We start from the raw sequence: 21,103 nt of genomic DNA, 5'->3' as shown, positions 1-21,103 counted from the left end.
GTTACACTGAATTTGTGAGGAAACTTTTTTTTTCTCTTGCATGTCTGGTGAATGAAGAATCTCAAACCAGAAAATTCTCAATGAATTTAAGTCATGGGGCGGCACATTAAACAGTAAAACTATATTTAAAAAAACAACATCCTTTTACAAACTCAAACAGTATTTTTACCTCACTGAACACAGAAGCTGCTGGTTGAACACTGCCTCCATGAGTCAGTTTGTGTTATTGGGTGACTTTGGTGTTTTAAAGGGTTATTTTATATTTATCAAAGTTGCACAGTAATGCCAATAAACTTCAGTTCGAGGCAACGGGAGACCAGCAGCCTTCGTATTAAGTGAGGTAAAATGACCATTTTTGTCAATAGGAGTCTGGCTTTAAAAGAGAGCATAGGTAAGTTTAATTTTTAGTTATCTGTCAGAAAGGGCTGTCTGTTTGGGAGATACTGAGCATAAAATGAGACTTGGATTATACTGCATGAGATGTGTGAAAGTTTGTAAACTAACATTTTAATATAGTTTTGTTAAAACACAGACCTCTGACTTCGATTTATTAAGATTTTTTTTTAATTCTCTGTTGACCTTTAAAGCATGTGAGAGAAAAAAGTTTTCTTAAAGGGGGTTATTCCTTTAAATATTAAAAAAATGCAAGGAAATAGACTTCAGATACATTTAAATATTTTATTTACAAATCATTGCACATCTGTGTTTTAACTTTGTCATATCCCTTATTGTTCAAAACAAATCATCTTTTGAATCTTGGGCATCTTTGTAATCGAATCACATTTGTTGCAGACCCAATAAATCTCTTCTCCAAAAATATATAACCTGAAATCTAATGCTGGAAATATGGTTTCTGTCAACCTGCCTGTGCACTTGAGAACTTCTGTCCGTGACGGTGAGATCACGAGGGGACTCTAGTAGTAGGCCTCTCTGATCTTTGCTTGCAGGCTGTCACACGTCTTCTTGGCATCGCCCAGCAGCATTGACGTGTTGGGCTTGTAGAAAATGGGGTTATCTACTGCGGCGTAGCCCACGCCTAAGGTACGCTTCATCACAATGACCTGGAGTACAGTTTGAAAAAGTCACATGGTCACTTTTTGTACTACAGGGCTAAAAAAGGTGCAGCAAAACATATCAAAGATAATTTAAAAAAAAAGGTACGCTAACCTGTTTGGATTTCCACACCTCCAGGACCGGCATGCCAGCGATGATGGAGTTTGGATCCTCTTGCGCAGCAGAATTCACCGTGTCGTTGGCTCCGATGACCAGTGTCAAGTCTGTCTCTGTGGGCCACAGACGTTTACACATTAATACACAAGACAGACAAACCGCTGGCTAAATGCTCTGCAATTGTCCTCCTCACTAATGTTATTGGGTTCCCCAGCACCACACTTATCTCCCGCTGTCATAAACAGAACCATGTGTCTCAGACTGCATGCCTGGTTGCTAAGAAAACAAGTCTGTTGCCCTGATAACATGGCATGTCTAAATATCAAGACAACACGAGGCTGCGCCAAGTGTGAATGAAAGAGGGAAAAGATTATTACATATAATTGATCCAGTATTATTATCTGACACCTTGCTGCCAAAGTGACAAACATGTAGCAGTAAATTTTCTAATAGCTCACTAGAAATATTTTTTTTAAGAAAAGTTTACCTGGAAAGTCCTCGTTGATCTCATCCATCTCCAGGACCACATCATAGGGAACGCCAGCCTCAGCCAACAGGACGTTCAGCTGGCCGGGCATACGACCAGCCACTGGGTGGATACCGAACCTGTTGGAGGCGCTTATTGATTAGCTGCTCGCTGATTAATGATGCCCTGCTTCTTTTGTGCCGCACGTCCCTTATATTGTCAATATATGTTATTTCAATACTCGATATATAACTAACGGTTTAAAAATTGAAATAATACTGTATCATGGGGCCTCTGGTGATTCCCAGTCCTGTAAGGAACAGCACAGTATAAACATGTAAGTAGTATTTTCATGTTGTAGTAGGTGGAGATGAAGCTAGTATTAAATACTTGATATATTGCTGGGTAAGTTAATCTTTAACATGTTCATATGTTTATTTGGCAAAATCTGTATCTGAAAAGCAACTAGAAACAATAGTTGTCACACAAATGGAGTAAAATTATATTCCTATAACATGTAGTGGTGGTGAGATATAAAGTCGCATAAAAGAAAGTTGAAAGTTCGGTACTTAGGACCACTCAAAAATGCTACTTCTGCCTCGCTCTTCTTTAAAGGTCCCGTGTGTAGGATTATTGGCATCTAGCGGTGAGGTTTCAGAGCTGAAACTTCTCCTTTCTGCCAAGCATGTAGGAGAACTACAGTGGCTACTGTGAAAATGCGTGTAGATATAAACAGATCATTTTAGGTAATGAAAACATAATGATTCCTAGTTTCAGGTAGTTAATGACAACATGGTTATGAATTTTATATACTTTCTCTCTGACGTATGCCCCTCATCATATACACTGGACCTTAAATATGGAGATCAGAATAAATCCACTGAGGAAAAAAAGCAGCAATAATTTTGTTTATAGAGAAAATGAAGACGAGTGTAGACTTTCACCTGACAGCTTTGCCCTGCTCACTCAGCATCTTCACCATGTCTGCAATCGGGTACTGAGCTTTTGCTGCACACAGACCCCAACCTAAAAACCAAACACAGAAAATAAACATACAACAGCCTCAGAAGTTGCAGACATTATCTGAGGATATAATCGTCTTTATTTTACTAGTATCTAGGGATTTTGTAATCCTTCCTTTGGTTGAATCTATTATCCAATAGTATTTCCTATTCTGGTTTTGTGTTTATGGCCCTATTGAAATAAATGAGAATTTGACACAGTTATTGTTCATTTTTAAATGAAAACACAGCAATCCAGCAGGGGTTCAACAACAATAAAACCAGTGATTCCTTCAGTCTTTTGTCCTCCTCTCCGTGTCCTCACTCACCACAAGTCTCCTCTCTGTATTAAATCACAGGGGTTCATTGGTCTGAGACACATTTTTCTTGTGAAGCCTTTCACATATGTGGTGTGCATTTGGGTCCCCTGCGTGCAAAGAACTCTTTTCGCCGGGTCTGCATAACCCCCATTTAACCCTGGCGGTCCGGTACCTTGTAGAGTTCAGCATTACCCCTAATGGAGTTTTTTGAAGCCAGTCGCCCGTAACCTGTATCTTTTAATTCCCCAGACAACTGGAGCCTTCTGTTTCCTCACTGCCGTGCTTTGTTGTTGACAGCACATGGAGAAATCTCGAGTCTGGACTCAATAGCTCTTATGACTTTTCACTGTTTCTCTAATCAAAGCAGCATGTTGGACCACACAGCTGTCCTTGCGTTGGTTTGGAGCCACTGGAAAACAACAGCAATCCAAGTATCCAAGTTATTCAGCAGGGTTCCTCCTGCTCAGGCCATTTGACAACTACTTGGTTGTCAGACAGACAAGTCTGGCTTTTTCCATTTAATAAATCAGGATGTGGGCTCCATCTCACACTCAAAAATCCGATACATCATCCTTTACTCTCTGCTGACAAACATGTAAAGACACACTCAATTTATGTACTTCGAGAGTCCACGAGGGAATCATTCATGGACAAACTGCTCCCTCTTGTGGTTACTGTGCCTCAATATTCAATATAGTTTTAATTAATTACTGTCACATCAATCAATCCATTTCTAAAATGCTTTGCAAAAACTTTTTGCTTTTCCAGAGCTGCTGCAAAAACATTTCTGATCCCCATTTTGGCAGAACGGTCAGACTGAGGGTGAAGTTAATGAGATGAGAGAGAACTTTGACGTTATTGATCCAGACAGTGAAAGCTGCAGCTGGAGTCCAGAAGAGGATCCGCTGATGATGAGAGAATCTGATATTAAATCTGCGCTCCACCTCAGTCTCTGTTGTGGACCCAAATCTCATTATACATCTTTCTCTCCAACAGGATCTGGTCTTTCTCAAAAGGGTCTCCATTTTGTGTTGGGGAAGAAGCTTTTGCCCCTGTACTATAGGTACGCAATGCATGGTTTAATATAACACTGATGTATTTCATCACAGTCTCGTCATAATTTAGTTTACAGCTAAAAAAGTATGTTTAAATGTGCAGTACCTCTTTAAATGGACACAGAGGTTCCCTTATATTCCTCTAAAGTAAGGCTTTAAGGGAAACGGCAACAATTTAACACAAAAAACAGGTCTTGTGGATTACTATTACATATGAAAAAAGTTGTGTAAAGTCTTTGCGGCTCCAGAGGGATCTGCGTGAAATGTGATGAATTGTCTCAAGTGATATATCCACCATCAAGATTGTAGGCAATGCTAAATCAGTGGAGTACGCATTTAACTTTCCCATGATGTGACAGGTTTTTGTCAAAAGAACAAAATGTTCAATTAACCATCTGTCACCTTGTTTACTGTTTTGCACAGAACTTGAATTAAAACAGCAAATATTAATAAAATAATTCATTCACGTAATTATTTAATTTTGGGTGAATAAAATACATTTTGGATGAATTTGTTTTGGCCGGTGAGCCAGATTATTCATTTTGGACACAATATTGAGAATGACATTCCTTGTGAACTCAGAAATGCATTGCATTGCATGTTCAGTGTGTACCTGGTGTGATGATGATGCTGTTGGCCTCTTTGATAATGTCAATGGTCTGGTCCACGTTGACCTCAGTGTGAGTGCCAACAATCTCCATGGGCTTACCGCCAGCTGTGGAGGTGGTGCCGTATCCACCCAAGATCACATTGGGCAGCGAGCGGTTCATAGCCTTGGAGAAGAAGAAGACAATAACTCAGGCTCGGGTAAATGTGCTGAGCACTCTGAGCACATCCACACATGTGGGTGTCTACTCACCACACACATGATGTAGGAGAGGATGGCACCGGAAGAGCCAATGAGAGCTCCGACAATCGTCATGAGATTGTTGTCCAGCAGGAAACCTTCAGCACAGAGCGCCCATCCAGAGTAGCTGTTCAACACGGTGATGACCACGGGCATGTCAGCGCCTCCGATGGCTGCAGTCAGGGTTACACCCTGTGCAGAGGTTGGATAAGAAATAATAAATCAAGTTGATAAAGACATTTGAGCCACTTGAGGTCTAATCTGGAGGATTTAGGGGGAAATATTGGAAGAAATGGAAGATAATAAGTATGTTTTCTCAATCAACTAAAAATAAGTGTCTAAGAATGAGCTGCTTATATCAACAAGGAAGTGGGTTTTGGGAAGTGGGAGATTGCTATGTTACACCATCATGTTTCTACAGTAGCTCAGAATGGACAAACCAAACACTGGCTGTAGACAGAGCCATTCATGCTTTCGTGCCAGCCTTCGTAGTTAGCAGCCCCCTCACCAACAAGAGCATCAGAATAACGTTAAATAAAGCATTTTCATGTCAAAAAATCTGTCTTTACAGGTTTAAATCATATGGTCTGTTTGTTTTGGAGAGGAAGAGACTGAAAACTGAAGGAATTTTTACTGGGAGTACTCTCAGCTGGTTACGATCTGCAGTCCTCACAGCTAGATGCCTTTAAATCTCCCTAAGTCTTACACAGTGTTCCTTTAAGCCAATTAAAACCAACTTGTTTCCAAAATGAGACTTCTGTTCTGCCTAATTTGTAACAACAGCCATTAGTTTAAAAGTATCATGTCCAAAAATTAATTTTATACATTCTTTTACCATTAAGATCTATTTTCACTCACTGGTTACCCAGAATACAGGTCACAAACTGAAAAAAGTACTAACTTTTGCTCTAAATAAGAATATTTAATCCTTATTCATACTTTCTAAAAAAAAAAAGATAAAATTTGTTTTTAAGAAGTTGCACATCTTCAAGCTTTTCCAGCTATTTGTAATGTTTTTTGCTTCACCTGCTCTCAGCTAAGTGAATTGCTGAAACTCACCATAACAGTGGAGAGCCCAGACACTCCTATTAGACACCCCATGCCAGTGCTGTAACTGGAACTGAGCATGAAGGGCACCATGCCTCCCACTGACGCCGCCATCAGACCGGCATTCAACGCGTGTCGTCCTGGCAACAGCAGCGGGGCGGAGTTCAGAAGGCCTGCAGAAAAAAAGTTTCCAGCACAAAATCTTCAGAGAAGCCAGAAATGACTGTCACTCTTTTTGTAAGGCTGAAGGGGAATAATTTGACAAGATAAAACATGTAAACACACTTTTCTCCTCAGCAGTGTCGAGTGTCTTTGAACTCTCAGACGTCTCCATGGAGGCCTCTAATCAGCCGTCTAAGAGTCTGTCCCATCCACAAATCAGACAGCCGCCCTCCAACAACCACAGCCACGCAACCCCTACCCATAACAAATTACCAGAAAGCTTCTCATGCGTTCCTCTTGATCAGTGGCACTGCAATGTAAACCAGTGACTGCTGACACATGCACACAACCCCCCTCCCCAGTCAAGGCCTGGATTTACCAGAGGATCTTTGGCTTTAACTAGATGAAAGAGACAATCAGCACCAGAAGACGCAAAACTCAGAGTGTTTATATGGGTATTAGTGTGTCTGTGTCAAATAAAGAACAATGATCAGATGTGTAAAGGACACAGTCTACAGACTTTAAAACATGTCACACACACAGTATATATATATATATATATATATATATATATATATATATATATATGCATTTTTATACTCTCCTTGCTCTATTTGTTATAGGTATAAGGGGATGTATGAGGTACTTATCCACAGTCAGTGTATTAAATAAATGTTGCATGCCCCCCTTTGGAGAAAAAATGTACCAGGGCCACACGATTATGATAAAACCTATCATTACTTATCTTGATCAATATTAAAATAAAATTATAATAAAATATAATAAATGACTTTTTTTTAATTAGGATTTTTCACTAATTGCAGGGACAAAGTAGTTTTATTGTACTCTGTTGTGCTGTTTTCAGACACCTTTCACAAGTATTTAACCTATGAACTCTTAGCAAATTGGTGCAATTTCTTTCAAAAACATGATGGAAAAGGTTTTTTAAAGTATTTTTTCCAGGTCATTGATTTTTAGAACTCTCTTTTTAATTTCTTTTTTTATTTTTTTTTTCAATTTGTGTACTCTTGAACTGTTATGGATTTTTAAAGTGGGGACTTTTAGATGGTTATAATACATTCTGTTTTTGCCCCCGTCCACGGTAGTACACAGCTTAGCTTCCATGTGTACTCCTGCAGCTTCTCTAAACTGGGAGAGTGCTGACTATACAACCTCACATAAAAAAATAAAAAAATCAATCTTTAAGTAAAATCTATTACCTTGAAGCTTGCCGTAGGCCACCAGTGAGCCGCTAAAAGTGACGCCTCCAATGTAGGTGCCCAGATACGCCACAGTCTTGAGTACGCCGGCAGCTGGGTGAGTGTCCAGGTGGGGGTACTCAATCATGAACTCGGCAACACAGGTGAGAACGGCCGCCAGCCCCACAAGGCTGTGGAAGGCTGCCACGAGCTGCGGCAAGTCTGAGATTTCAATACGCTTGGCAATGGTCAGACCTGCAGAGGAGATATGAAGATCCGACAAACAGATCTCAATAAATCTCTCAGAGTTACAACAGTTTATCTGGCTGACTCAAACACCAGACACCACACTTCTTGGCTATGATTGAATAAAAATAATTTCAAAAAAGCAAAATGGTTAAAAGGCAAACACCTGATTTCTGTAACTTTACTCTCCACAAATGGGGCCTGATCTTCAAAGCCTGTCTAATGAGTCCAAAGTATGCTTTCTCGAAAACACGGGGTCACTAATTTAACACTGAGTAAACCCTCATGCTCTGCTGCCTGCGTGTGTGCATGCTGATTAAAACATCATTTATCATCCTGCTTTCTCAAATTACTATTAACATGTACAACATTCACACATGATGACGAAATCCACTCATCTCTGAATCTGGACAGCATGATGGATGCTCTGTTATGAATTAGCAAAAAAATCACACTCTTCAAAAGACCGGGGCAGTCGCATGCAAAGTTAATAACATGTAACTCATTCATGATGGTCTTGGAGTTTTCTAAACAAACTGTTAAGACTTTAAAAGGACCCATGCACAGGCTTTATTAATTTTGTTTCTTTTTAAATGGAGACTGAAACCCAGAAATGCTCTGGTCTCTTTGTCATGATGCAGCACAGCATGTTTCACAGTGGGATTTAGATAGTGATCAATAACAAGGGACTAAAGTAAGCAGTGCTGCGGCAGATGATAATCCATGCCAGAGTGGGCCTAAAAGCAGGCGGCTACCTACCCAGGGTTCCTCCTGTGGCCATGGCCAGAGACATCTGAGACAGCAGCTCTGGTGAAGGTTTGAGGGCACCGAGCGTGGCAGCAATGCCCCCCGCCACTCCCATCATGCCCAGGGCGTTCCCCAAACGACTGGTGCCCTGAGCAGAGAGGCCTGCCAGCGCCCCGACACAACACAAGCCTGAGCCCAAATACATCATCTGAAATAACAAAAAAGAAATGACTTATGCGTGTAGCGCTTGATCATGGTAAGAGTCACAGTCAAGTCACTCATACATACATATATATCCAATTTGTTTTTTTTTTCTATGACCCATATTGTTAACCTGATTTCGGCAATGTATTTATTGAACATATTTTTGGATTTGCAGTTTGTTGGTATCTTAGACTTTTTATATTTGCGCTATTCATACTGGCACTATTGTCACTACTGCAACTGCTACACAGTAATTTCCTTCAAATAATAGAGTTTTATTTGATCTCAACAAGCTGTCCTTGGATCATCAGTAAGAAATAAACAAATGAATAAAACAAGTTCAACAATGAATAAAGCCAAATTAAAATACTCATTAAAGCTGAAATTATTAGTTGATTAATAAATTGACAGAAAATGAAGTTGTATGTCGCTATTTTGATATTACAGTATATTATATATTATTATTTTGATGGTTTTGGAATCATTTTATAGTCCTAAAGACAATGTCCCCTTATACCAATCAATGCAATTTATAAACTGACAAAAAAAAAATCACTATGAACACAACCAAAGCCATACTCTGACTGTTATTTTCATTTACTGACAAGCTACCTAAAGGTACTGTAGATAACTTTTACAAAAAAAACCAACTTTATCATATTTGCTTGAACTGTCACTATGTTCTGACGTTAGTACATTAGAAAAATAAATTATTTTTCCATGGCTCCTGTTAGTGCTCCTAATAACATTATCAAGAATCCATCACACCTGAATGAAAACAACCAATCAGAGCCAGGAGTCTAACAATGTCAATCACTGCTCGTGCACATGCTGCGCTGCTGACAACAGCACTAAAAACAGATGAAACAACAGTAAACATCAGAGCAGCCTTTGCAAGGTGGAGTGAGTTCATGGGACCCGAAAGGATGCAAAACTGAGACTGAAGCTGCACGCTGAAGACACTGAGCTTGACTAAGTAAGAGTATGTGCAGGGTGTGGAGACTGTGCAGTGACACTGCATCAAAGACTCCTCCTGACTCTGATTGGTTGTTTTCGTTCAGGTTTTGTGGATTTTTGCAGTTACCATTAGGGCCAGAGACAGAGGAACATGATTTTTTCACAGATTTTCTGTCTCTTGCACTACTGCCAGGGTATAGCTACAGTTTTATTATTTTATTTTTATCTTACATACTAGTTTTATACATTGCATTGTAGCATAAACAGTTTCATATTTTACACAAATTACACATGCACATTATCCATATTATAATTCAAATATTCACATTTTAGTGCTAAATGTCTATTACTGCATTTCTTACATTTAGATTTTTACACACACTCAACATACTATACATGTTTTTTTTTTAATATTTAAATATTTAGACACTGTGCTAATTGTTTGCTCTTACTGTATTTCTATTTTACATTTCTATATACTTTTGCTGGTACTTATTTCTACTTGTGATAATTCTCTATGCTGGCATCAGAGCAACTGTAATCAACAACAACGCCCCCCCCCCGGATCAATTAAGTATTTCTGATTCTGATTTTAAATATGAGCACTCTTTACTGTTTTTCAGCGTTTTTATAAATGTTACCTACTGAATCTTTAATGCTACTTATTTCTTGATGCAATATATTTTTAAATGAGAACAAATGTGAGTGGAATGACAGGATGTATAACCTGCTCGATGTTGTATCCGGCGTACACTGAGGCTCCGTATCCTCCGACAAACGCAGACCCAGGCAGCAGGTACAGGTAGTTGTACTCAGGAGGGTCAGTGGGACGCTTGAACATGTCCAACATTCTCTGTGTGATCAGGAAACCACCTGAACATACACACATTTTTCTTTTATTAAACTGGAAAGGAAATTAGTTCTTTGTTGGGTTTTTTTGTGTTTAAGTGTTGAACATCAGACCTGCAATGTTGATGGAGGAAACAAAGGCTGCAGCAAGAGCGAGACTCTCAGGCAGGGAGGAGGGTGTAAGACCTCCACCCATCAGCACCAGACCTCCAACTGCTGTCAAGCCTGCCAGAGAGGACAGACAAGAGAGAACAAAAAAGTTACCATCGCTGTTAGAAAAACAGCAATTTTACATCTGGCCATAATCATTTTATACTGACTCCTGACCTGAGATGGCATTGGTGACCGACATGAGGGGTGAGTGCAGAGCGGGGGTCACGCCCCACACAGTGTGGTATCCCACAATCCCAGCCAAGCCGAAGGTGGTGACCATCTGAGTGAAGGCGGCGTTGGGAGAGATGATGCCCAGAGCGAGGCAGGTTGAGACACCTACAGAGACACAGCAGTGTTGCCGTTACGTTTGTATGCTTGAGTAAAATTCTTTCCATTTTGATGCAGTGGAACAAAATATGCAGTTGTTTTTCCCCCCTGTCCCTTTTGAGCATTAAAGCAACTGAATAACTGAAGAGGAAAACTTCTAATTTCATAACAGGTTATGCAAGTGTGATGATTCATAGTTTCTCTGAAACTTCAAAGAGCTGAACGTCATACTTTACTGAAAAATGTATTCCCCACTGAGCCCAATTATAATGTCTACGTTCAAATGTCCCATCAAGATGTGGTGATCTCAGTGCTCCCAGTGAGAAAAACCTTAGGCAAAAACTTTCCACACAACACAGTTGAGAACTACAGCTGCAATTAACAACTTATTTTTTAATAATAAATGAATGTGCAGATTATTTTCTTGATTATAAATTCATCTTTCAGTCAATAATATAATAGAAAAATTGTGAAAATAATTCTCTCAAGGAGGCATTTTTAAGCTCATTGGGACATCACATTGCTTTTTTATTGTCCAAACAAGAAGTCTGAACCCAAAGATGCTCATTTTTTTAAAGATGTAAGAAAAGGAAAGGCAGCACATTTTTACATTTGAGAAGCTTAAATCATCCAAATGTTTGGCATTTTTGTTTGAAAATGTTCTTGGGATGAAAATTGAGAACAGCCTCCAAATTGTTTGATCCATCAGATTTGTATGCCTCCAAGTAAATCATTTCCTTTTATTGATCCCGGCATGTTTCTGTTACAGTTGCAAAACAATGGCTTCAAACTTGTGCATCTACGCTGCTGGAAACTCGCAACAAGAAGGAGACAGTCCAAAGCGTGGCTTCACTCCATAAAGAAAGATGACAACAATGCTGCTTGTCATGTCTATAAAATTTCAAGTAAGGGTGGAAACACCAGCAATATGCTAAAACATCTTCCAATGATACATGGGCTTGAACTCCAGAAATGCTTTATATTTAACACATAGTATTTGATACATGCAAGCGCCACAGCTTCACAAACAAGCAGTATGTGTTATTGTCGGTAAGTATCGCGTTTTAATAAAAACAGTATGCATATATAAAGTAACCCTATGCAGGCAGACTTAGCAGATTTTTCTTTGACTAAGAACACCTAAATGAAAACAAATGCTGTACAAATATTCCCTCATTTCATCTATTTTAGATGATGAATAAAACCACTAGCACACAGAAAATTGATAAGGAATCGATAAGTAAATTGACAGAATTAATAATGGCACTTGGATCACTAAAATCTTATCAATTCCCAGACCTAAAATGTACTTAATTGATCATAAAGATAAATGGTGATTTATTTTCAACCTATTGTTTCAGTTCTATTTGGAACTGCTACAAACAATGCTAAATAATTCCATATATTGACATACAGTTAAATGTATAGCTGAATCTAAATTTTGAGTTTTCCTCAGTAGAGAAGGACCATTTTTCTGGAATTGGGTATTTTTAAGAGTATTGTATAAGAGTATAAAATGACTTCATAGAGCATGAAATTGTGTCAGATGTCCAGTTGACTGAATGTTTCTGTGTCTGTGTACTCGTGTCTGACCTCCGGTGTAGATGCCAGCAGAGGTCATTGTGCGTGTGAAGGGGGAGATCTCCGACGCCTTCTCAGCCTCCAACTCTGCGACTGTTTTCTGTTTCACCGGTGCTGGGGGAGCTGTTTTGGGGAGGGGGGACGGGAAAATGTTCTTGCCTTCCTGGACACATTAGAAAACACACACGAGAGGACGAGTGTGAGAACACAGAGGACATCCACAGAGTTTTGCGTGAGAAACAGACATCAAGACTTGCATTGTGGGAGATCTCGGCTGGATGGTGGGAGCACTCAAAACACAAATTCATGGACCGCATAGGAGATTATACTGAACAAACAGCAATCACGAACCAGTTACCAGTGGTTTTCAAAGATAAATTCTCTTTTAAGGGGCCTGAATAATGCTTAGTTTAACAAGGGGTAAACCGATATGTCCTGTTGAGGTTGCATGCTTTCTCTGCCATAAACAAAGTGTCAAAGCCAAAATTCCTGGAAAAGTATATTTTGAAACGTTCATAACATTCTTGCTGGGATCCAACATGAGCTATTCCCAGCTGGGACTGGGTTTTTAGTACTCATTTGGCGCAGTATCGTAGCATGACAGGATCTGATAGCTCATGCCGAGAGGGAGGGAGGGATGCCAGCAAATTCGGAGGCTGCCAGCGGACAGTTACAACAAATAAAAAACCCACCTTCATAACAAGAGTCCCACGGATGACATGGTCAAGTGTTCCATAGTCAAACTCGTCTTTGGGTTCATAGTGGAAGTACTCCTTGTCTGGGCTGATGGCTTTTAGCAGCTTCAGTACGTTGTTGGAATATAGAGTGCTGGCCTGGGTGGCCATGCGGCTGGGCAGGTCTGTGTAGCCAATGTGTGTCACTCCCTAGTTACAAAAACAAGTACATCATCAGTACATTTTACATTAAGTCAGGATTTATTTATTTATTTTTTTTATCTGCTGAGTGCAAAGAAAACTCACCTTGTGAACGTACAGCTCTCCAGGTTTGGTGGTCTCAATGTTGCCACCTGCCTCTGAAGCCAGATCCACCACCACAGAGCCGTCCTTCATCGACTCCACAAACTCCTTTTTGATCAGAATGGGAGCCCGCTTCCCTGCATGGGAACAGCAAACATAAAGTGGGTTTCTATCCCAGTGTGGTGCGAACTTTAACTGAATTTTCAGAAAATATGACAAAGAAAATGCAAAAATGAGTGCTTTTCAATTGACTACTATTATGCTAATATTGGGGGTTGGTTTATCAAGATAAGCAGTGGGTGGTGCTAACTCTGCAGTCAGGTGCAGAATGCAGAAGAGGGCACAAAGAGATGACTTTATTAACCCTTTGAAACTCAAGCAAATCATATTGATTTTATGTCAAAACCCTGGGGAGAAGGCAATTAGCAACTTGAAAGAGATGCCCCCCCCCAAAAAAAAAATTGCTGAAAATATATAAAAACAATAATAAAATATATATTTAAAAATGTATAAAGATTTAAAAATCAAAAATATAGTTTTCGTATCATTTTCTAATATCCCCCCATTGAGACATTTCTCTGCCAGGTAGATCATTGCATTTTTCCTGTGTTTCTTTCTTTTTCTAAGAAATAAAACCATTTTGTTCAGGTTTCAAAGGCTAAAATACTTGCAACAGTCATCTGAATGCAGCACAAGTAAAGTGATGTTGATCCAGGTTACAAAGAGTTGAAAGAGCACCACTCAAACCCCTTGGAAGAGTTCTGGTTACATACTTGTGCATACTTGTGCAAATTTAAAAAAATAGGTGGATGGAAACGCTCCCACAGGGGCAGATGAGATGCACTAAATGTTCATAATATTGTGTGATCTAGTTAACAGGACAATCAAAGGACAGTGAATCCATATCACAGCTGCATTAATCATTTTTTGGCCACAAGTTGGCAGTAAAACGCCTGAACAAGCATCAAAACAAGCATCATATTGTTATGGCTAATGTGTTAGCAGTTAAGTCCCTACTTAGACAATCAATAGCATGAGGCAACACTGGCATTGACTTAAAGTCATGTCTCTGGCCAACTAGATGTGTTGCTGTTTCTATTGTTCATAGATTAAAATTATATATACCTTCTAATGTGAGTGCTCTGATTAAACATGTATTATTTGATTTTGAAACACTACCTTTAGAAGGTAGAAGGTAGATATATTTGTCATTTTTTTAAACAGATTACATTTATCCTTGATCCTGCTACGTCTTTGGAGTTGAAGGATGAGTTGATTAAAATCGGCAGCTACTTTAAAGATTTCTTCAGGTTCCTTGGGCATGTCACTGCTGGTGGCATCATTCAATCCCTGCAGTGCATTTTTTGAATTTGCATCAGAGTCTTGTGTCCTGTCGGCTCTGAACAAGGTCTGCCCATCCAGTGCAACAGTTTGATCCCAGCTGTTAGGGGTTGTTGTTGTTACAATCCCAATGTGCAGTTAACTGTAGTGCTAGCATATGAAACATAAAGGGAACATTAATCATTTTTTAACATCTACCAAGTGTGCATTTGAGGTGCTTAGGGGACATCTGTATTTTGCAGATAAAAAGTAAACTGTGTCACTTACTACTAAATTGTATAAACAGCTGGAACCTCTTTTTGTCCTTCTATACCTTGTGTATTGAATGAATTTAATTCTGTCAATATGTAAAAAAAAAACCAACTTTCTTCTTGTTATATATCCAACAGATTAGGCGTTTCACAGCGGGCAGTTGGAATATGTAATCAGAATGATTTCAGTCAGATTTAAGAATATATTCAACGTTTGGTTTGGTTTTACTTTGCCAAATATATTGATGAATACAGCTTTAAACACTGAAAGAAACAGACAAGAGAGGGAGATGGTGCTCGTGTGACTGACCTGGAATCAGAGCTGTGCTGATGACAATGTCCACCTCTTTACACTGCTTGGCGAACAGGGCCATCTCAGCATCAATGAACTCCTTCGACATCTCTTTGGCGTAACCTCCGACCCCCTCGCCAGACTCTTTGAAGTCTACCTCTAAAGGCTCTGCCCCGAATGATTTGAACTGCTCCAGGGCTGCTGGCCTGACAGTCAAAAAACACTTATTATTTTTAAAGTTATAATAATTCTTACCATCAGTGTGCAGTCTGAGACATAAAGGCTTCTTGCAGCAACATTCTCTTAAATCTCTCTTATATTTTCTCTTAATTTTCTGGTAAGAGAAAAACAACCGAAGTAAACTCCAGATGCACCAAACACTCTTAACCACCCAAATCTGCTCTCACTTAGGTGTGTTCAATGATGAATCCCACTTGATCAAAAGTCACCTTTAAGCACAGGTAACCCCCCCCCAAACACTTTATAAAGGGCAGGTTTTGTGACGTATGCAAAGACTCACATGTCCAAGACTGGAGACATGACACCAAAAAAAAAGATTATAAAAAGGAAAACTTCTGCAGTTGTTAAATTGACGTAGGCCTTCTGTTAGTAAATGTCATTTCAGGAAAGTGTATTTCAGTATTAAATGTAAATTGTACGCATGCAAAAAGGTTAACATAATTTAATGAATCAAATAATTAAAAGGAAAAGCAGCAAGTCCTCATACATAACGGTATATATAAGAAACTTGAACCATGAAATGTTTTTTGCATCAAAAATACAATTATAAAAATGACTACCATTTAATTTTCTAATTAACTGACTAATGGTTTTAGCTGCACTTATATAATTTTATATGGTTTGTGCACATAGATCTTAATTTGTAAAGTCATTAGCAAATAACTGTGGTGGAGTATCAAGTACAATATTTCCCTCTATAGAAAGTGGCAGGAGATAAAAATACTCAAATAAAGTAAAAGCTCCTCAGATTTGCACTTAAGAACAGTACTTATAGTAAATATACTTAGTTACATTCCAGCACTGGTCAACAGAGGGACACAGAGTAACTGAAATCACAGTAAGAAGATCAATGCACTAAGTATAGTAGTATTTCTTTAGCCCTGAAATCAAATAATCCAGTCATAATAATTACTCTGAAACATTATCTAAATTTGATTAAATGATATTCATGCATTTTTTAAATGTTCGTCAAATATAAAATGTATTTTTTCTTGCACAATTTGCGGACCATAAAAAATAAATGTTTTTATCTTATTTTGGTATGAGTGCTCTCGAACAATCTCGTTATCAATCTCGTAAAATTTTCTCTAACCTAAGAGAAAAGCAAAAATAAGAAAACACTGGTGAATCTAAAAAATCAGAGTACTAACTGAATAAGAACAAAAATAAGAGAAAATGTATCCATATATTGTTCCTTGCATGAGGCCCAGTGTCTGTTTTTCTTCTTCTACCTGGTGTCAAACCCTCTGACTATGGCTCCCATCGACTTGGCTGCACCTGCTGCTGCCAAACCAGCCACTCCGCCTCCGATAACCAGGACCTGTGGACAGTAACATTAATGAGGACATACTGGGAGAAGACTGATGACACCCATGTTGACTTGCATTGACAGTTACCTTAGCTGGGGGTACTTTTCCTGCAGCTGTGATCTGACCAGTGAAGAATCTGCCAAAGTGGTTAGCAGCCAGAACCACAGCCTTGTACCTAAAAAACAAACATTCAAGTGAAATCTACTGTAACTAATCACTTCTGAACAGCTAAAAAACTTTGAATCTGCCTGTAAATGTTTATTTTTTTACCCAGCGATGTTAGCCATGGAGCTGAGAGCATCGTAGCCCTGTGCGATGGTAACTCTGGGCACCTGGTCCATGGCCAGCACATTGCTCTGCCTCTCTGACAGCTTGCTCATCAGCTCGGGGTTCTGGGCTGGATAGATGAAGCTCACCAAGGTGGAGTTAGGCTTCAGGAGGTCTGCCTCGCTCAGACTGGGGGCTCGAACCTACAGCAGAAAAAAGTAAGTTACAGGAGTAGAAATTCAGTAATATCTAGACTCCACTAGAGACAGACTTGTTCTGGGATAGAAACTTGTTCGTGTTCGAACCTTTAGGACCAAGTCTGAGCCAAGGGCTCCGTTGACATCAGTGATGGTGGCTCCAGCATCTCTGTACTGCTGATCAGAGAACTTGGATTCCTCTCCAGCTCCGCTCTCCACCTGCACCTGGAAGCCCTGTTTGACCAGCGCCTCCACACCGGCAGGAGACAACGCCACACGACGCTCATTCTGTACCGTCTCCTTGGGAACCCCAACCACCAGGTCCTTGTAGAGCACACCTTAACACACAAACCGGCTGATATTTGAGTCTGCAGAACATATAAAGCTATGAAAAGCATTACAGGTAAGTAAGTGAGTGAGTGTCGTAATGAGAGCTTGTCTGTTTTGACACAAGCAGCAGAGCGCTGAACAGAGTAAATGTGTGATTCACCGGTCCTTAATTCATGTAGAAATAGAAAGCTCAGTTTCGTAGACCTGCTCTCTCAGTTTAGTCTTGAACATCAGATTAGATTCATGAACGCACCCGATGACCTGATGTGCAAATTCCCCAGATTCGAATCTAATCGAATATTCCTGGGACATGGCGGTACCGCAGAGGTGCCTCTGATCCAGGGTGGGGCTTCCTTGGTTCGAACGTGGCTCTGACCTGTTGAGGCATGGACACAGGATCTCTGTGGGTGCCCTGTGCAGTCTGGCCCCGGGGTACTGGTGGTGAATCCTCTGAGTCCTGTGGGTTGTGAGGTGGGGTACAGATATGTCCCACGGATGCTCAATCAGGATTCAGGGACTTTGGAGGCAAGAGGGTCTTTGTCACATTCATGGGGCCACTCTTAAACCGTTTTTATGGTGTGGCAAAGCACACTGTCCTGCTGTCCTCTGCCATCAGGGAGTGCTGTTCTCTTGAAGGGGAAGTACTTGGTCTGCAATGGTGTTTGGGTGGGAGGTGCACATCAAGTAGAACCCACATGGATGCCAGAACCAGAGTTTTCCCAAAAGAACATTGCGTTGTAACGACTTAATCAATTTAATTCACATCACCCACCAGTGGTTTTATTGTTTTGGCCGGTGTGTAATAAATGAATTGCTTGTTAAAGCTTTCAACATTTGATGTCCTCACTCATTTTCGCACAGATCAGGTGTACAGAGTGGTGTTTCTGGTGTTTTAGGACATTTGGGGCTTAAGCTTCTGGTTTGAGGAATCATCTCTTGACACGCACTTTAATACACAAACAAGCTCTATTTTTATGCCATTTTATGCAATCTGCAATCTTATTTACACTATAAAAATACCAAAAAATCCCTGTATGAATGAATGTATTTGAATTGTGAGTTAAAAAATGGTCTTCAGACCAGATTTGGCCCACAGGCAGTAAACTGAAGTATCACTAATCTAAGAAAAGAGGGTATTGAAGGCGTTACAGATTGTTAAGCCCCTTGAGACAAAATTTGTCTCAAATTTGTGGTATTGGAAGATATAAATAAAATTGATTTGAAGCGTTCATACAAATAAACAACATTGCTTTGTAAAAAAACAGAGAAGCTTTTGTTTCTTTACCTCAACACAGGAGAGCATGCGCACTGAGTCAAGATTGTGCAGCAGGAGAACAGTGTCAGGTTACACATTTCACTCCATACATGGTGTGGTGACCTCGCCACCATGGAGACATTACTAGCAGGTGATTGGCTCTGAGCCAGCGCGCACACGCAGAGAGGCCTGCACTCCCACATGTTCAAAATTCAAACTTTAAAGCACTCAGTAACTCGCAAAACTCCCACAAACACTCTGTGACATGTGCCCGGCGAACAGACTCTATAAACAAACGCCTATGAACATGACCTGCCGAACTGCAGTGACACTTTTACATGTCACCTTTAACTGACCTCTCATATGTTCTCACATGTTAGCAGCGAGTACAGTGCGCACAGCCGGCCTCTGCCTGCTTCGCTACAGCCTTCCCTATTTTGGGAACATCTCTAGCAACCTGCTGCAAACAGTTCACGATCTGTGGAGTTTTTCCACTCTTCTGGCCAGAGGGAGAGTGTCCTTGAGTGAACTCTCATTCCTCAACCTCAGACACAGAGGAAATCCACAGTAAAAGAAAGCATGCAGGCTGTCCTCTGTGAAAAAAAAATCAAAAATATTGCAAGGTTAAGCAGAGAGATTTTACATTTCCTACCTCTGGAGGCCTTTTGGTCCCATAACACAGGGAAAGTCCTGAAATGCCTGCGTCCAGGTGTCCTGTGACGGACCCCTCGCTGGAACAAGACAGAGGAGCTGGAGAAGCAGCGCAGGAGGGTCGACATGGCCACTGAGCGTCCGGCCTGAGACTCCCTCTGGCTTTTGAAGATGAACACAAACAAGCAGAGGTAGGTGGAAAGTTAACAGCTGTCAAATAATAAAGCACATTTTAATGCCCCCTCCTCCAAAAGTAAGTCCTGAGCCCCCCTAGTCGCAGGTTGTCTGTGTAGCGAGGCCTACAGACAGCAAAGTGACATTTCAGCTCTGCAGGACACACACACACACACACACAGGGCCCAGGGTTGATTACACACCCCCGACTTGTTCGCGAGATCTGGAATTATGACGGCACAGGGGGGGAGACTGTGCCAAGTCTGGGCTGGTAGTTGTGAGCCGGAGCAGAGACAAGTGGGCAGGGAATTAGATAAAGTGTTGTGGGCCTAGAGAGGACAGATCAGGACTCAGGACACAAACACACACCTGCTTACACAACCAAAAGTGTAACAATAAGTGTTTCAAAATGCTGATTTCTCAAAAAAAAAAAAAAAAAACACCCACAAATTTTAAGTGTGAAAAACAGTAGGCACTCTTCTTGGTGTTTTGGCACCTGAGTCAGACCAGCTGTACACTATTTACCATTTTTCATTCATTGTATCACACAGTCAATCAGTGCCCTTCACACTCCACCTTTTTACTACTTAATTCATAAATTAAAGGATTTGCGTTTTTATTATTGTCAGACTTGCCTTTCAGATTCCCAGAAAGAGCAGGTTAATGGTTCAACTTTCCCTCAGCAGCAGGGTCACCTGTCAGACGTCCTACCCCCAATTTCCGTCGTCTGCTCGCGAGGGCAGACAGTCGACCTTCCGCAGTTTCGATATCACTGCCGCACTATTTATATATAAATAGAAAGTCATGTGACTTCACTCATGACCACCCCTGGAGCAGATAAACTCCCCGCCGTCTCTGCTGCCAGACAAAATGCGAGTTAAAGGCTGAATTAACATGTTTCTCAGAAATAGTAACAATGAATTTGTTTTAAAAAGGTAACTGTTGTGCTTACATGGATGGTCTCGCGACAGTCTCGCGCCTCCTACGCAGCTCTAAAGTAAAATAATGCTAAAGTCACATGCACACATATAATTCTGAAATATGTGAGAAAAACTTTGTTTAATTTTTTTAAACGTACTGCATTTTATTTTTTGTACGCAGGGTGACGCCAGAGCGCCAAAGAAAAATGTAGGCCTAACCTATAAATTGTTGGACGACCAAGACTTTTCCCTTACTTCTATATTCCAAAAACTATTAATATCCAAATATAATTACATATATCAAATTGTTATTTTTATTCTTAGAAAAAAATAAGATTGGTAGTAGTATTTATTTGTTGTTATCCTAATGTAAAATAACAGTGATAAGGATCAGATAGTATGCTTTGACTTCCATAATAATACAAAAAATGTTTATTCCTTTGTAAATTCACAATAATTGCAACATTTAAGGTCTGTTATGTATCCGTTATTTATGGGAAGTGAGGCAGTGGTTCAAAACGGGTGAGAAACTACGCGTGTGAAAAATGGGTTTGTAAAGATTTTTTC

The 21,103-nt window shown here is 40.1% G+C and overlaps 1 protein-coding gene across 2 annotated transcripts; it reads right to left on the bottom strand.

Annotated features, from left to right (window-relative positions):
* Positions 1–664: 664 nt before the first annotated feature.
* Positions 665–20,407, bottom strand: nnt2 (nicotinamide nucleotide transhydrogenase 2). Of its 2 annotated transcripts, none has more exons than XM_042491974.2 (22): positions 20,248–20,407; positions 19,444–19,600; positions 17,315–17,544; positions 17,013–17,212; positions 16,830–16,917; positions 16,665–16,753; positions 15,211–15,398; positions 13,312–13,445; positions 13,024–13,215; positions 12,344–12,494; positions 10,598–10,759; positions 10,385–10,495; positions 10,149–10,294; positions 8,273–8,468; positions 7,289–7,522; positions 5,919–6,079; positions 4,872–5,051; positions 4,626–4,785; positions 2,581–2,662; positions 1,658–1,776; positions 1,168–1,283; positions 665–1,061 (listed from the first exon to the last, which is right to left on the bottom strand). In XM_042491974.2, the coding sequence occupies exons 2-22, from the start codon at positions 19,568–19,570 to the stop codon at positions 915–917; spliced, it is 3,213 nt and encodes a 1,070-aa protein (XP_042347908.1). In that variant the 5' UTR covers positions 19,571–19,600; positions 20,248–20,407; the 3' UTR covers positions 665–914. The 2 variants fall into 2 exon arrangements, with proteins under 2 accessions (XP_042347908.1, XP_087931573.1); XM_088075447.1 differs by having other exon boundaries at positions 20,252–20,395.
* Positions 20,408–21,103: the final 696 nt, after the last annotated feature.

This window comes from Plectropomus leopardus, chromosome 1 (assembly GCF_026936395.1).
Source record: "Plectropomus leopardus strain MGB_pleo_1.0 chromosome 1, ASM2693639v1, whole genome shotgun sequence".
Lineage (NCBI taxonomy): Eukaryota > Metazoa > Chordata > Actinopteri > Perciformes > Serranidae > Plectropomus > Plectropomus leopardus.
Note: the sequence above shows the minus strand (reverse complement) of the source record. Positions and strands in the feature narration are given on the sequence as shown.

Excerpts from the sequence above, each read along its gene's own strand:
- nnt2 (XM_042491974.2), bottom strand. The coding sequence starts at position 19,570 with ATGTCGACCCTCCTGCGCTGCTTCTCCAGCTCCTCTGTCTTGTTCCAG. Across the intron at positions 8,469-10,148 it reads CCGGATACAACATCGAGCAG|ATGATGTATTTGGGCTCAGG; the intron begins GTTATACATCCT and ends TTGTTATTTCAG. Across the intron at positions 2,663-4,625 it reads CAGCATCATCATCACACCAG|GTTGGGGTCTGTGTGCAGCA; the intron begins GTACACACTGAA and ends TTTGGTTTTTAG.